The following is a 17997-nucleotide window of genomic DNA, read 5'->3' on the forward strand; positions in this document are numbered from 1 at the left end:
TAAAATGTCAGGAAAGCTGCTGCTAGCTCTGTCCCTTTACTGTGACTGGCTGGTGTGCATGTATCACCCAAATGTCAGACCAAACATGACACAGGCTAATTCCTTACAGGAAAATACATCCTGGAATAAATCATGGCTCATCATCTGTTATGATGTGTCTGATAAATGGTAAGAGGAGAAGGACTACTCCAGCATTTCTGCACTCTTGTATGATCCTAATGTTGCAAGTTTGCTATGAACCTGCAACGTCTGGAATGTCCTGCTACCATAAAAATACTTACTACTAAATGACTGAAACCCTAATTTGCTGTTCAATGTGCTGTGTTTCCACTGGCTAAGTCAGGCAGTTAGGAATAGAGCGCCAAGCCCACGCTCCATAGGAGTCAAAAGGAAATGTGCCAACAACAAAAATCCCCCCAACCCCCCTGGCACCAGAATCAGGCTCTACAGAGGCCTGATAAAACCACTGGCAGCCCAGGCAGCAAGAGGCAACAAGAAACTACTAACCAGTCTGGGTGTAGGTCCTGCTTCAACTTAATTGGCAACCATACCCCATATTGAAAGAGCTGTGACATGGGGGATTTTTCTGTTTAACAGGCTCCTGTTTGTGCTCTATGCACAGTATAAGACCATCATTTTTAAATAATTCCACTTTAGATTGATCGGAATATCTGACTGGGACACAATCGTCAGTGGGCCTGCTTGAAACTGTGCAGCTGGCACAATCAACCACTGCATTTTTTCCACTCTCTACACTCTTGATTGAGAAGCTAATTATTACAAAAGCTTCTTTCTTCAGTGCCTGCTGCATCATGTGTGAATTAATCTTCTAGTAACCTTTGTTCCTTGCTCAGAACTAGAATACGCAGCTATTTCTTGTTAGCTGTGCAACCAGCTGTTAAAAGCTCCAGAAAAGTCTGCTTAGTCTAATAACATTACAGGATAGAAGGCACCTCTCAACAAATCTCTCAAAGATGAGAGATTTGTTATTGCTCTCATATCTTCCCATCTCTTATTTCAATGCATACAGGCTGTACATCAAAATAGTAATAGGAGAGAATACTGCATCATGATGTCTTAATCAGAGGGGCACCTAAAACATGTCAGTCTGGAAATTTTGAGCAAACTGGATTTTGTGATATTTCTGTCACTGCTGAGAAAGAGTGCAGCTGAAACACTCTTCTGATTCCATAAACATCATCTCAGGGATAAATCTATATCTCTAAGGTAAATTAAGGCAGCTTTAGAATTCCTCTGCTAAAGATTGCAGAGATAGCAAATATTCTCCCGGACTCACCCAAGTTTGCCAGGGACCAGCATACTCCAGTTTCATTCACAACAAGCCATAAAAGTGGAGCAGGCACCAGTAAAAATGGCAAACTCTGACTACCTAACTAGGACCAGCAGGAAGACTCTTTCCTGGATTGAGAGGGATGAAATGAAGCTGAGGATTTCAGCTAGTAATAATGGAAGGCAACACAGTCTAGTTGTACAATAATGATGTGTAATTTCAACAGCACAAGTATTGCGTAAGCAACATCTCAAGAGGACAAAATGTGGAAAAAATTGTGTCTTGCTATTTTACATGTGGAGAAGAATTTATGAGTTGATACTTGACTTGGCACTGAATTGTTTCAGGAAGCAATTGACTAAGCTGTTGGCAGTGACCATAATATACAGTAATTAAGTTCCAAATCCTCACATGAGGACCGAACCAAGGATATGACCAGGGCACACAGCTTCCAAGAAAAGTGATTTAGAAACCAGAAAGTTAGTTATTAACAGCCTGAAGGAGAGGTTTAAGAAAATAAAGTTAATGGAATTGATGCAGAGAGACTGTTTGAAAATATCTTAGGAGAAGCAAGAGTGCATACTTCATGCATACTTCATGCCACAAAACTAAGAAACAAATACCCATAAAGTAACCACGTCTTCATGGTTAAACATTATAGTTCAGTCAACATAAACACGCTGCCTTTGCAAAGGCAAATGCAAAGAGAAGCAGATTACTAGGTCGTGAACTCTGGGCAAAATGAAGAGGATGAGGATGTCATTACATTATAAATTAGTGCACTTGGTTTATGCTTCCAGACTTGAATTTTTCAAGGCTTCTATTGTGGCTAGATGCCAAAAGGCCACTGAATTTCAGTATAATTGAAATCCTCTTTAAAATTCCATACTTAGATCATTGTAATGAAAAAATTACATAAAGGGAATTCCTTGCCTATCTTTGAAAGCATCACTTTGTTCATCACTAAGACACAACTGAAAGCAGTGCCAAAGAACAAAGATGACAACACAGTTAGCATTAAAAAAATCTCCTGATTAATATAATGTGGGAGAAGAGAAAGCACAGTTTCTGCTAAACTTCTGCTTGTTATACTTTATTGAAAGTGTTAAAGATTGAGCAGATCTAGTCTGTGCATTAATTGTCAGGCTCCAAGTATGTTCAGAACAAGATGACATTCCCTGAACAAAGGAGGCTGTAATCTACGATCAGCAAAATTAGGTGCACTTAAATCAAGATGGAGCAGAGCACAAGGTATCCTGGAGATACTGTTCAAACAACTTCACAATCACAGTGTGAGACACTGCATGTTTCAGGTCAAAAGCCAAATTCACTGCTAAAACATGCTGAACATTTGCTTGACTGGGACACCAGGGTAGTCCAGAACCTTTGCTGACTGGTGCTCACCTCTCCATGAGCATCTTTGAAAAAAAGAAGAACAGCTGTAAAAAAAGTTATTTTTGTTGAATTGTAAAAGGAAGGACTGCAAAGAGACATTTCAAAATCTGTTCCCTTTCCAAACAAGCCAGCCTAGTGAAAGCAGAAGTAGTCTAAGCAATTGTGGCATACCTTCAGATGTGCCACTCAAAAGGTGACAAGCCGTGGAAGTACTGAATTATTTGCAGCATTTCAGGAATCACTACTGCAGTTTCTTTTGGCAAACTCACTAAAGAAGTATCTATATAATAGAATAATAAAAACATTGCAACATCTAATATTAAACAGGAATCTCTGTTCTCTTTGAAAAGTCTAATCACATGCAGCATCCTTATTTCATTTTACACAAAGAACTATTGGTCCATTTGAAAAATGAAATTAACAGCAGGAAGTACTGATGTACATGGAAAAACTCAGAACACAACAGCTACAAACAGTAAGCAAAAAAGAAAATTAATAGGAACCATAGAAAACCAACCAGCACTCTTCCTTCTGTTCTGGGAAAGGAAACCAAAAGGTCTTAAAAAAAAAAAAAAAAAAAAAAAAAAAAAAAAAAAAAAAAACACAAACAAACAAACAAACAAATCTTCATGGTTAATGCAACTGCAACATAGATGTTTTTACCTATCTCCTTGTTCGCCCACAGAAGCTGCTGACATGTAACATTAGCTTGCCTGTTTCTTAGGAAAATCACTGGCAAAACCATCACAGGGTGTAGGGGAAACTGAGGATACATAATTTGTCATCTGTGTGTATTTATTTTTTCTGCATGTTTGAAATCACAAGCATGGCTTACATCTACTGGCACACACAGGAGGTTAAAACAAAACAGGAATCAATCAAAATTAACATTTCTTCTAACTGTAATGTGAGTATAAAAGCTACGAAAAGGACTGAAAAAGGCAAAACGTCCCTGTCTCTGTGCTGCAAACTTTCAACATCAACCTAATGGTAAGAAACTAAACAGCTACACAGTTATTACTGTCAGATTCTTAGGTCAGGCTCTTCACCGTGCCAAGTTTCTGCTCAGTGTGCGAAGCAAGGCACACCACAGAGCAGCATATTGTTCCCTACCATGTTTGGCCCCAGCAAACATGTAGGCTAAAGTGCCCTGGGTCTGCCTTTACCTATGCTAACAGAAACAAATATACTTTCAAGCTTTTCTTTTTCCTTCCTTTGAAATACAAAAGCCAGGAAGGAAAAAGCAAAGGTTTTACTGCAAGATTCTCCAGCCTGCCTTCACTCTGGGTTCTTGCCAGCCCAAGAGGGTGCATGTGTATGTCTACATGTGCTTTTACAGCTCCACAGTTAGATAGGGCGAAGCTGGGAAAAAAGTCTGGACCTTGATGGATAGTTGATGATATTACAGACTAGCAGTAACATCAAGATGATTGAAAACACAAAGAGCTATAGGTTAAGCATTTAATCCTGGAAGTGTTATTTATACAACAAAGCATTTAATAAAAGCATGTCCAGTTCCAAAATGTTGCCTGCAATCTGTTGTCTTGCATTTAAAACCAGACTGTTCATATGTGGAAGGTTTTAAATCACCAATTTAATTTTCATTGGTAGATTCTCTCATGAAGGCAGAAGAGAAAACACTCCTTCCCTGTTAATTAGTCAAGTTTTGTTAATAACTGATTTGTATCCTGCAGTTCTCTGTGTTTAAAATATAATGGTCTGTCTTAAGATACAACAATCTGCAGCTGCTTATTATCTTCTTAAGTCATCATCTTGACTGTAATCCAGCAAGCAGTTGTTCTTCCATAATACACTCCTCTAGGAAACTCAGTCAGGTTCTTGTTTTCCTGTGATGTTGGCTAAGCTTCCTGTGAAATAATAAACTTTGTTATGCTTCTCCAACAGTTTTCTCTTGAATTTCAAGTTTGCAGATTGTGTATTAGTGTGCTATACTTTTCTCCTGTTCTCATAGTTCCATGAGCTCCATAAATTTTGCTAAGCTTTAGCTGTCTCCCAGTTCAGTTCATTACGTGGCTTAATGCTGGGACAGTAAAAAGTCAGGAATGACCAATATCTCATTGACAACAGTGTGGCCTGTGGACTAGGGCATCAGATAGCCCTGTGGTTAAATTACTGAAAGAGGATTTACAACCTAAGCTAGATATTCCAATACTACAGTGTCTGAAACTCTTACGAGAATTCGAGCATCTAGGAATAATGAGTCAGTTCTCCCCCACTTCTACAAAAGGCATCATGTGTGACCGTGGCCAAACAATTTAATCCCTTTAAACTTGTTTCCTACCAGTTTCCTTGGCATCAGCAGAACTCATCTCTCTTGCACTGATGTTTTAAGGATTGTATTGTTTGTGCTTCTGATGCACTCAGGCGTAACAGCAAATGCTTGTGGAAGCCTCCTAAGGTCTTCAGATCTTAGATAATCCACAAAGTTTTATCCTTTACCTCTTGAGGGCCATGAGTGCACCATTAGCACAAATAACACAAAATTTGGAGCTAGCATCAGAAAGCTAGTACTTCTGGTTTTTAGAGTATTTACTTATGCACTGGGGCCAGTCTTGGAACTGGTCCTGACTCAAGCATGCAGCATAGAAAACAACAAATTAAGGAATCTCCTTTCCCCTTCTTCAACAAGTGGTAAGTTTTACATAGCAAAACAGTTAGGCCCAATGGTTAGGGCAAAGTGCCAAGGAAAACCAAATAGGAAAACCAGGGCAGCAGGAAACTGAAGCAAAATACATGCAGAGTGCCAGCACGGATCACTGCAGAAATTAGAAAATTATGTACAACTGAAGCAAATCACAGCAAGGGCACACAGCCAAGAAAAAAAGGCAAAGACTTGAGCAGCAATCTTGTTGAGTTCCAAACTAGGTTTAAATCCTCTTCCAGCAGAAGTCCCATCTGCTAAGAGACTACAGAAGGTCTTCTCCCACAGCAGCTACTTAAGTAGCCATTCTGCTAGAGTTGGGAACAGTTTTCTGTAAGGATTGTCTGACAGCAACCTCTATATCCATGAATACATGCACTGTCAGCAAGACATTTGTGTAAGAAAGTAGAGGAAGGAGGAGGCAAAGCTGCAAGTCTGCTCAAGGAATGGAAAAGAATCCCACATTTTTAAAAAGTGTCAGAGGCTACACTGTTGCTACCACAGACAGGGTATGCTAAGAGCTCCTCTGTCCAGGAGCCCGCCTCCACAAGGATGCAGCGCCACCAAAAAGGCTGCAGCTGAACATCTTACCTTAGCCCACCAGGGCTGCAAGAAAATTGGATGTAAAACCTCTGTTACAGGCAAATCACAAAGCCTGCCTGCAGCTTCTGGCAGAACTAGACCAATAGACTGAGGTTAGGTGGAACAGGGAGCCCAGAGAAGAGCTCCTCTCTTCAGTTGCTCCTCATTTTCTTCTCATTCTCTTTTCCTTCACCCAAATTTTCTCCTCTTGCAAATTTTTCCCTGTTAGTTTGTCCTATTCTACTCAGTCATTTTTAGTTTGAACTATTTATTTTTTCAATGAATACTGAAAATCTCCATCCTGCTAGAAGTTACTAATCACAGAAGATTGCAATCACCACCTCAAAAGTGGTTTAGCTGCATATGGGCCAGAAAGCTTCTCCACACAAATCTCAAATGACTCATAAAAACCAGACAAAAAAGATCAAGAGGCTTCAGTACACACTATTAACACCACTCCTCTTTGACCTGGTGTCTGGCAGCTCATACATCTTCCACAATCCAGTAAATACATGGTAGATTTTGCACAGAAGGGAGATCACATTTGTTACCTCTAAAGATGTGTACCTTTTCCTAACGGGCTTAACTTAAAATTTTTTCAGATGTTAGACAAGATAAAAGCAGGTTTGTACAAGTACATCACAAGTACACAAGTACATACATTTTTGCACCTGCTGTCAGGAATTAATAATAGAAAGCACATAGGTGCATTCCTGAAAAATTAAAACTATATGTGAATGAGCAAAACAAGGGCCAGTCGAAGCTCATATTGGCAAATTACCCAAAAACAAAGTATATCCCAGAGACTGCGTGTGCCTACTTAGGTCAAATTAACCCTCAACAACAATAAAAACATAACAGTGAAAGAACTTAATGCACTCAGGAGTCATAAGCTGATCATGTGTGCTTTTACAGTTATAGTAATTTTTTCTTTATCTTGTTGCTGGTTTCATGTTTCCCTGTGTATTGGGAGGACATGAAGATTTCACAGCTCGGTCCCACCACAAAAAATCCTAATAGACGCCACATCAATTAGGGGATTGCAGAGTATATGATACAAATAAAAGTGCAGAAAAATACTTAAACACCTGCATATTTGAGACTAGGATTCCACACAACATGATCCACTGACAGTCCTGGAATTGATGTTAAGACAAATTTTGCCCACTGAGTGCTGCATAAATCTAAGTATTATTGTTACATTCCTAAATGGCATCTACATAACGCAAAAAATTGCTTTTGTAGAAATCAGTGAGATTTAAAGAACAAACCCGAAAACATCTGTTTAAATATTGACACAATTCTCCTGTATTTTTCCACAATTCTGTCCTGAAAAATGAGACACTGTCCAATGAAAATATCTACTTTAAACAAGCACTAGTCTTATTCATAACCTGAAAAGAATATGGCTATTACACAAACGTCATCATTTCCTTATAAGGCACACTGTGTTTAATCACAGCTGTGTTCACCTGCAATGATTCCAAAATTTAGAAGATTGTCCAAGACTATTAGTAACAAGTTAGTATTCCACCAGAAAACTTGGACAGTGTCTGAGCAGAGTTCCAGACCTCAGCACGATGCTAGATAAACTCTTCTGGAATCAGTTCTTTTTGCCTCCTGTTAAATTCACAGATATCCTTCATTCAAAGGGCTTGTGCTTCCAATATGAGTTGAATTAATTATTTTTTTCACAAGAAGACAATCAATGCAACCAACTAAGGCAACAGGATTTACTCCTTGGATTATCTTTTAGAGTTCATTACTTGGATCATAGTCCTAATGAAGAAACTACTGTCATTGTGGTTTGAATTCTGCTTGCCATTCACATCTACCCAGTCCTTCTGCAGCTTGTAAGTATCTAAATAAAGAGGGAGAGAGACACTGGCAAGCACACTGTTTCCCAGGCCTTCTATTACAATTACAAATACTCTGGTTTATTTTTTAGTCAAGATAAGGTAATAGGAAAATTTTAGATAGAATAGAAAAATAGATTAAAAGAGACCGCAAGGTTAAATTGCCTTCGCAAAAAATAACAAAAAATGGCAAAGAATAAATTTCTGTGTTGAAGGCATGATACTTTCTCTCCAGAAATGCCAGAAATGCCAGTATTGTGTGCAGATACCTGATTTCGGAGTCAGGCACAGACAAAACCCCACACTAAAGACTGTCCAGGCTTTAGAAGGCAAGCGTAATGTTAACAGCCTGACCTGAAGCCCTAAAGCTTTACCTCTGTTAGATGAGTACTTTAGGCACCACTTCTTGTTGACAAAGGAAAATGTCATGATTTAAATCAAATTGAGGGTAGGATATGTGGTTTTGCATTATGTTACCATCATTGCAGCAGGTATTTCAGTTGCTCTAAAAAAGACTACAGAATTAATTCATCTGCTCTTTGTTGTGCAATGGAAAAGAACAGTTTTTATTCCCATCCAGAACTGATTTTGGTCCTTCCAGCAACTGCATTTTCTTTTACTCAAAAAATGTAGGACAGACAATAATAGTTTCTAATATTCCTGCACATCTTGGAAACATTTTTTTAATTATTTTCTGCCAGCCCACTTCTACTGAGAGCTTTCACATGGTTTGCAGCTAATGTAATCCTACATTTTAAAGAGAATGGATTACAGAGAATTATCCTCCTGGTTATATTGCAAGTGGTGAAAGGAACCTTTTTACTTTCCCTGATACAGTTTTATTTCAGAGTAGCAGCCTGGAAACAACTGTGCCTTTATGGTCAGTTAGTGCCTTTGGTCACACCACCATTTGACCAACTAAGAGGAAGAGACAACTTTAAGGCCCCCTTATATTTTTCCCTGTTTCCCTTCATTTCACAAGTAGTGAAAATATTTTCTTTCCATAAACCTGTATTGATGTTATCATGTGATTTCCTTTCTCCTGTTGGATTTCATTTCCTTTTTGACCGTAAGTTCATTCATCCTGGCACTATAATGCGCCGTGTTTATATAGAGATCAGATACAATGGGAACTCATTTTTATCTGCTCCCATTTCACTTTCTTAACAGAGATAAATAGCAGCAATTTACAATTCCTGTCCTCTTCTATCTCTTTGTTATACATAAGAGGTAAGGGAAAGAGTCAGTTTTATTAGTTCTTCATTTGCTTTTCCTCCTTCTCCAACCCATACTCTTGGCATCAAGGAGAGATACAAAGATGCCAAATAGTTTCTCTCTTTCCTACACCTAAATGAACTTCAGGTAAATCAGGATTTCAGGTAAACGTGGATTTCACTGCTTTGTGGAAATCTGTACTCTAAGACACAGGTATTTGGTATCCTGTTTCTTTTGCTGGCAAGAAACAGTCTCAATGTTAAGACCATTACTAAACATTTAGCTTATGTCATTGCAAATGAAACTTTGGCCAAAAGGCAAAGCAGCACTCTTACATACGGCAGAAGTAGTTGGTGAGAAGGATTTCCAGAGGAAGTTGCACAAATGGTTCCTTCCAACTCCTGGCCAAAGGGCAAGAGCCATCTTCATGCTCTTGTTTTCATGAAAAAAAGAAAAAGAGAGAAGTACTGGTACGTACAACCCTCTGCTTTTCCTTGGTTTAATAAGAGGTGTTACCATATTGACTTTTGACAAACATTTTTGTTTTGCCCTGCTTTCCTGACTTTTTGCAAACACTGATTCTTAAGTGAAAATGAAAACACTGGCATATCACTGTCTACATCCTGGTTTCTTCAGTCAAGGAAGGTGGAAAACACATCTTTTCTGAAGCTCATATAAGAACAAAAAACAAAGAACTCAGCCTCCAAGCCACAAGAACATTTTTTGACAATATGCATTAGCTCATAAGAAGCTGTTTCAGGGGCTACACAAGCTTTGTAATCTAACCAACTTCACCATGAACCTATTTTCCTAACTACATGCAATAGCCCTGGCTGTGCAGTAAGAAGTAATGAATTTTTGCACTAAGAAACATGGGATATTGCCCAACTAATACAGGATATTGCCTAACTTCTTTTATAGAAATTATGGTACCAAAGATGAAGAGACTAAGGATGTATTAGAAGATTGGTCTTCCAAACTTTGAAAAATTGCACTCTTTTTCAAAATCTTTTACAAAGGTCATTATACGATCATCTGAAGCTGTTTCACAACTCTTTTGTCCAGTGTAATAAAATAAAGCAGCATAGTCTTCTGCCCTAAAAAAACCAGACTGCTACTCCAGTCAATAATTAGTCTCAGATAGTCATCTCAGCACTCATCAAACTAAAAGGTGATTTTTGTTGAACTGCCCGGGTTTTAAAATAGAGTAGTAAGACAGTGTAACCTAGGCCAACCTGTTGTGTTGGTAATGTACCCACTTAAACCACGCACATCCATTTCAATATTACTGCTTATCTCCTTGTTTTCCTCTCACAAAAGAAGATATTCCCTATCATTTGCCATGGAAATGATTTGTAGTTCTTTAGGAAGATGACCAACTAGATTTGTTACACTTGAAAAAGACCCAAACTTATGCACTTGCTGCTCATCACACTTCTAGGCACGCACTGATGCACAAAAAACTGCCAGCTTATTTTATATGAAAGTATAAACTACACCAGATTGCTTGGATGTAGCCAAAATAGGCATCAATTGCTGTTTGTGTTCAGTAACCAACAAACTTAGTTCAGCTGATTAGAGCATGGTACTTATAACACCAAGATTGTGGGATCAATCCCCATATGGACCATTTACTTAAAAGTGGGACTGGTTGATCCAAGTGGGCCTCTTCCAAGTCAGGATATTCTGTCAATCTGTGAAACCCAGTAGAAATCAAAGCAAAATATACATTCAGAAAATGATGATTTCCAACAATTGTATAAACCAATGCCAATGTCAAAAGCTAAGGAAATAAAGATTTCCTGGTCTGTTGATCAAAGCTACTGTTAAAAAAAAAAAAAAAAAAAGCTATGTGTGGAATGGAAACAGCAAGTCTTCCATTCTGGAGTCTCAAGTATGCTACATAAACATTTACAGTGGCCACAATCACCCACTTTATTATTGCTCAAGTATATATTTGATTTGGACAATTTGAGAGGGAATTAATGTAACAGCTCTTTGTGCACATAGCAGAAGGAAATGCAGTTCATCTGTCAAAAAAATTGCTCTGCACTTTCTTGCAGCTTGGGGCAGAAGATGATGAACTGGCCATTTTCTGCCACAAGAATTTATCTGTTTACACAATGAAACATTCACACTGTACTTAAAGTGTATTATGGGTCAGGTTTTTCTGCTAGAGAATTTTAGCATCGGTAATTATTTCTTGGAAGTTAAAGTTTAGTTGAAAGCTGCTTAGATGCGGGAAACAGAAAAACACTGGCTTCCTCACCTCCAGGTGATGTTCTTCCACTGTGCCAGAATTCTGTTTGTGCAGCTGCTGTACTGCTTTTAAAATAGGTGAAGAATGAAATCCCTTCATGACTTATTAAGTTTGTTGTTTTGTATCTCTGGGTCAAGCATATTTTTCTCTGGACTGATCTGCACTAGATAATTCTAGGTTTTCTGCAAATTATCAACAGTCTGTTCCCACATACCACCAAGACTGTTTGCAAGTGATCTTTAATAAACAAAGAGTCAGGAACCCCTGACAGATTCCCAAGTACAGGTCTCAGCCTAGTTCATATGAATATTTCTCAATCACCACATACTGGATCAGCCTTGAAGAAAAGCACTAAGCAGAGCTATTTCATAATGAATTGGCTATTTCCTGCCTCAGGGGAACATGGCAGTATCCTGAAGGTCTTACTGCCCATATAAATCATATTGTGCCAGGTAACCAGGATGCAGAAATCAGTCCCCTGTTTTCCCTTTGGTTGATGAATCTTATCAATTCAAGTTATTCTGCATTTCCAGGACCTGCCTGAAATCAACCTGAAGAGGGGATCTGCACATAGATGCGGCAGTTAGGGACATGGTTTAGAGGAGGACTTTGGCAGTATTAGGTTTATGACTGGACTAGTTCATCATAAAGGTCTTAAAATGAGTCAATGATCTGACTCAATTCAACGTGAAAACTCCATACAAGTTTATATACGAGAGATTGTGATAGACCAGTGCAAAACAGCAAACAGCAGAGACCAAAAGCTGACCGACAACTCTTAAATAAAGTATTTGAACAACCCTAGGAATTAGATGGATGATGTAAGTCCACAAATTTTTTACACTTATTTCTGCAGTAGTTGCTTTAATATTCTTTAATATTTTTATATGCTTCTCCATAAGACAGTTCTATTCTAGTAGTCAGACACGCATAAACACTACAATAATAAATTTCCTAGCACTGAGCATAGTGAAAAAAAGAAATAGTTTCAGACTCATGAGGGATTATGACAGATAAATAAGGTCAAAATAACTCAAAGTACTCTGAAAGATCTTGAGTTTCTTTAAAACAAATAGTGCTCAACAAATGAAATAAAAGATGCAAAGCTGAAGTCACCAAACATCTGGTTTGGTATCTGTTAAAAGTAGTTTTGCAGCCCAGGGGCTAAGGAATACTCCAAGCCATTCCTTTACAGCTGTAAGCAATGGGACAGTGGGAAGTGAAGCATTATGACAAACTGCTGCTGGAGGGCAGGAGAAATAGGACCAAGCATTTTGTGTTGCCTATTAAACAAACCCCAGGAGAAGTTGAATTTTTTAAGACTGCATTATCACTCTGCTTTTATTTCAAAATCATGTACTTCTTTCAGATCTTGCAGAACATACAGAGGACTATCACATAATCTTCGATTTTCAAGTATGTAAAGCTGTTTCATGAACAAATTGCTCTACACTTACTCCAAATTGACCTAAATTGTTATTACTCACCATGGAAATATTTCCAGTGGCTAGTTCTCCCCACCTGTAACTATTAGTCAAGGTGACATAGGAAGTGTTGAAATGGCAGATCTTGTTAGAACACTAATAAGAAAGAAGTTAATAATTCTGCAAGTTAACTTTACAACCAATTAATCATACAGTGTGATGAGTGCTGGAGGCATTCTATTCCAGATGCATATCCTAATCTACCTGCACTAAAGCACACCTCAGGAAGACAGCTTTGTGGTTGAAATATAAAACATGCAGAGCTAAAAGGAAGTCACCAAGAATTCAGGCTAGGAAATAAAATCTTTTGATTTCACGGGTGTCATACAATGCAGTGCACTCTTACCTCCATGGGAAAGGCCTTAAAATTAACTGTGTGCTCAGAACCACGCTGGTTTTCTCTTCCCCAGTGAAATCGAACATCGTGTAGTTCAAACTCGTGTCCCCGAGGTAATGGCCCCCCTATTAACACTGGGAAAGAAGATAAGTGGTAAAGAACTTGCCTTTCAAAGCAGACAAGCCACTGAATATATTCTCCAAATACAGCAAGGAGTTCCTGGCAATCTTCTATATTATTAGTTGTACCAGAGAGGAGGAGGGTTAAGTCGACAGGCTTGTCACCTTTACTTCTGAAGGACATTGTAGGTACAGAATATGAACTGAGGCAGTTATAAAAAACAGTAAAACTGTTGTCATATTGAACTCTTTGTTTTATGATGCAGAACACCAAACAAAAGCATTGTACCTTTACCAGTCAGAAGAGGGAATGTTCATTTGTCTTATCAAGACATTAACTGTGTGCTCTAAACAGATGGCAGGGGTTCTGAATTGAACTGGGAAGTTACCTCCAAGTTGTCCAAATGTTTAACCTCCATCACCTGTATTTACCATGGGTCACAGAAATTGATAGAAAACTTTTGATTGCAAATATTTTGTTGGGTAAAGGTGTTCAGTCATATACCACCTGTCAGGCTTCTGAGATACTGAAAGCCTCAATACAGAAATATAATCAAAACTACACACTGGAGCACAAACAGCTCACCCCATTTATTTAAAAACAGCTTCTAGGCACCCATGGGTTTTCCTTACTTTAGTTTTTTTAAACATTTGGAATTTCTTAAAAGCATCTGTCCACAATTGCAGGACACACACAAAAAATGTATATAGTTGCTCAGTACTTTTGCATTAAAAGAGACTTCCACCAGAAGTAGTAAAAGCAAGCAATTGTGAGGCCAAATCTGCTATGGAATTAATCAACGGAAACATTTCACCCAGGGGTTTCTGAATCTGCTTTAGATCAAATATTCCACCACTAGCTGGAGGTAACTTCCCGCTAAAATCATTGAATATTGCCTTCTAAGCAGGGCTGAGTTTCATTTAAAGGCATTCACAGTCTTCCTCAGAATCCATTATATTCTAGCTTATGTTTCATAGACTTGGAATTAATCTTTTACAATCTCTGATAATTGATAAGGATTATTTAACTGCATGAAATACAGCCTTAGGGAATTAGTTCCATGATATGTAGCTATTTTGACACACAAACTGAGTTTGGAGCACAAGAAGTAGTGTAATACTAAAATGTAAGTCAGCAATTGAATCATATTACAACTGTACAAACACAAAACGAAAGGTATGCAAAAAACTGAAAGAAAAGCAAATAAGTTAGGGTTTTCATAAGCAATTATATTGGAGAAAAAAAAAAAGTCAAATATTCTAATTAATCCTCCTTTAACAATTTTTAACAACTAATTAACAGCCATTAGAGTTTCTAAAATGAAATGTCCTAAATGTAGCTTTGGATTCCACTTTGCTTCTTACCCTTGTTTTATCTATATTCTGTCTATACCTATATCCCCTAGAGGGAAAATCTACAAATCTGGTGAACACTCAGGGAAACAAGCCATTGAAGAATTTAAGAAATCTGGACAACTAAGAAGAATCGTGACACTCAATTAGTGCTCAATTAGGACAAAATAATTATCATCATCATTATCATCTCAATTAGGAAAATTGAGCTTTTTCTCTGTTTTAAAACATTGCTCTGAGAAAAACTGTAACTAGAAGAAATGTTCTCTGTATGATGTAGTTCTGAATCTCCAGGAGCTTCAGAGTTTAATTCCAAACCTTCAGTTAGGACGCTGAGCCCATGATAAAACTATTCCATAGTTGGTGATAGTTCTTCCACCTAATGCACAACACATATTCCACCATCAAAACTAAAGCAGCTGTGAAAATGTTTGTAATTAAATAATGAGAAGGATTTGGGAATTCAGTATAGACTGCATGTCTTGAATTAAAGGATAAAAACATTCACCAGTAACGACAAATTTATTTTTAATATGTATATTAATCACTTTAAATTTTTCCATAAAGAACTTTTTCTTTGACTGTTAACATTACAGTAGACAAGGATCTCTTGCACATTAATTAGACAGAGTTTCAAAAGCATTCAGTGCTCAACAGTTCTCAACAAAATAATCTGGCTAAATGGATTTGTCATCAGAGATCTCCTGGAGGAGATGAGGAAAAGAAACTGCAGGAGTTTCTGCAATCCCTGAAAACGGCCAGAATACTAGGCCAGGTTCAAACACAGCCTATTAACTCTTTTCTTCTCTTGGTAGGTCCCTCCCCAATTATTCCCAGTTTACAAATGGAAAACGGGAAATTACGTAGCATTAAATCTAAGGAAAAGCTGAAACTAAACCAAGATTTCCTAAATCATAATTCCATACTTCAGTCAAAAACTCTTTCTCTATTTCACATTTTCTTATAATTCAAGATTCATCCATCTGGCATCACACTGCATCCAAGTATAAAAGAAGTCTTTTCTTTTTTCTAATTCCCTTTATGGTTTGCAAAGGCATTTAGGTGTGTTGGTCCCATCTTAATAACCCTCACTGCCCTTGGGAAAGTTAGGATGAAGGAGTTGCATTTTGGCATGCAAATGATGAGGTCACATATGGTCACTCTCACTTCCTCCACAGGAGAATTCAAGAATTCTTGATCCTGCAAGGAGAACCTCTTCCCTTGGGAAAAGAGCTCTGCTTCTGATGAAGGTAGTGAAACTGGTGGGAAGTACAACATTTCTCTTTTATTGCAAATCTGCAAAATCCCATGGAAAGAAACGTTCTGTACTCCAAAAATATATGGAAAATATCATAGAAAGGAAAGTAAAAGGAAAGCATCATTATTAAAATAACAAACCCTTCCTTTTAAAAAAAGCCGTGTAAAATTGAACTGACTCCTTCACTTAGCACAGCTGCAGTTCCCAGTATTACTGAGTTCTCAGAAGGAAACAAATGTTGGAATGTCTCATGGTTTGACAATGTTCAGCTGTTTAAATGCCCCCCAAAGGGCTGCTACTAGCTAAGACTGGTTGGAATAACATGGTGGCTCTTCCAAACACAGAGTAAGAACTACTCTAGTGCTGGAAAGCAAAATGGACTTTTTTCCTCCCTACTTTCTTGCCTTCTTCATACACAATAGTTGACCTAGATGAAAGGTCTGGATAAGATGTTGCAACTTCACTTACGCTGGAATTGTCTCTTTTATTGTTTGCTTCTAAATCATATTTGATGAGTGACACCAAAAATGTCATCCTTTAAGAAATGAGGACTGCCTTCTACTTGGTCCTCATCAATGCTGTGAGCATGTACAACTGGTGTTATACTACCTAAAGCTGTCCAATTCTGTACTTAATATTCAGAAGCAGGTCAAATTAATGGGAAAAAGCACTTTTAACTTACATGGTCTTTGAATCATGAACAAATCTTGCCAGCTGTACAGAACAGTTTGGCACTACACTGTCTTAGCAATAGTCTGTACTGCTTCTGAGTGCAGACAGCTGTTAATGCCCGTGAATTGGGTACCACCACCACAAGAGGAAATTCTGGACATGCCTCGAAGCACTCTCACTGACCATCCAGTCTGGCATCAAAATCTGCAACTCCCATTGCAACACTTGCTCCTCTTCCTACCAAAGTCAACAGCAAAACTCTCACCGGGCATAGTCCATGCAGAATGGGCACAACTGCTCGCTGCTGGGAAAGGCTGCTTCTCCTACACCCCAGGACATAAGCACAGTGAGTCTTCAGGCAATACAAGCTTTGGTCAGGAAAATCAAGGCCGTGTTTCAGCATACCTGATTTTGACTTCAGGGCAATCTGAATCGAATGCCCGTCGTTGATCACTTCACAGTCACGACACACCACGTAGTTGGGTGACAAACGCACTTCCAGGAGCGAGGGGTCATATTTGGCTTCTCTCGAGTTCAAGTTAATGGGCGACTGGTACTCCCCGTTAGCATCGGGGAAGATCAGCCCCCACTCCACGCCTGAGGCACAAGGGAAACGCGGTTAAGGGTTATCCTGCGGGTCAGGAGACGCTGCCCCCGGCCAGGGAAGGGGCTGCTCGGCCGGACCCGCCGCCCGCGCTGCCCTCCCGCCGGCCGGGACGGCGCTTCCCCGCTCCCGGCGCCTCGGGACGGCCGGGGAGCGAACCCCGCTGCGCCCCGCCACCGAAATTCCCACACCGCCTCCTCCTTCTCCTCCTCCCCGGCCGCGGACAAAGTTTCTCCCCGGCGGAATCGCCGCCCGCTCCTCACCTTCCTCGTAGCCCCACTCCGGAGCCTCCTCCCGGCGCGGCAGGGGCTCGGCGCCCTCGATCAGGCTCCTGTCAGCCATGGGCGGGCGCCCCGGGAGCGGCCGGGCGGGCTGTGCGGAGTGCGAGCAGCGCGGGGCGCGGCGGGCTGGCGGCGCTCGGCTCCCGGACCTCCCCCCGCGGGGAAACAGCGCCGGGGCAGGGGCAGGGGCAGGGCCGGGGGCGGCCGCCGGGAGCCGGGAGCCGGGAGCCGTCCCAGCGGCGCGACGCGGCACGGCGAGCCAGAGGTGAGGCGGCAGCGAGCGTTCCCGGCGGGACGCTGCTCCCCGGATCCTCCCCGCGTCTTCCTCGCCGTGCTCCGCGGGCTGCTTCCCCAGCCCGGGTGGGTGGGTGTCTCTACAGCTGCCCCTCCAGCTGGGCACAGGCGCTCTGTGCACCTGGGGACACCCAGGGAGAGAGACTTAAACGAGGCGAAGGGCAAAGCCCGGGCGCTGGGGAGGAACAACCCAGGCGCCGGGACAGCTGGGGGACTCCCCGACTGGAATGAAGTTTGGCATTGGACAGATGGGTCTCACCCGGTTGTGGGTCCTGGTGGGCATCAGGTCAGACATGAGCCAGCAGTGTGCTCTTGCCCCAGAGGTGGTGAACGA

The 17997-nt window shown here is 40.2% G+C and overlaps 1 protein-coding gene across 2 annotated transcripts in view; it reads right to left on the reverse strand.

Annotated features, from left to right (window-relative positions):
- The window catches only part of CA8 (carbonic anhydrase 8), a 49407-nt gene extending 31948 nt beyond the window's left edge, over nucleotides 1-17459 (reverse strand). For both annotated transcript variants that reach the window (XM_066331746.1, XM_066331738.1), the window contains exons 1-3: nucleotides 17352-17459; nucleotides 16890-17081; nucleotides 13092-13216 (exon numbers count right to left, since the gene is read on the reverse strand). In XM_066331746.1, the coding sequence (XP_066187843.1) occupies nucleotides 13092-13216; nucleotides 16890-17081; nucleotides 17352-17430 (396 nt within the window). In that variant the 5' untranslated portion in view covers nucleotides 17431-17459. The remainder of the gene's footprint in view (nucleotides 1-13091; nucleotides 13217-16889; nucleotides 17082-17351) is intronic.
- Between the last annotated feature and the right edge of the window lie 538 nt (nucleotides 17460-17997).

Source organism: Sylvia atricapilla, chromosome 1, assembly GCF_009819655.1.
Source record: "Sylvia atricapilla isolate bSylAtr1 chromosome 1, bSylAtr1.pri, whole genome shotgun sequence".
In the NCBI taxonomy this organism is placed as follows: Eukaryota; Metazoa; Chordata; class Aves; order Passeriformes; family Sylviidae; genus Sylvia; species Sylvia atricapilla.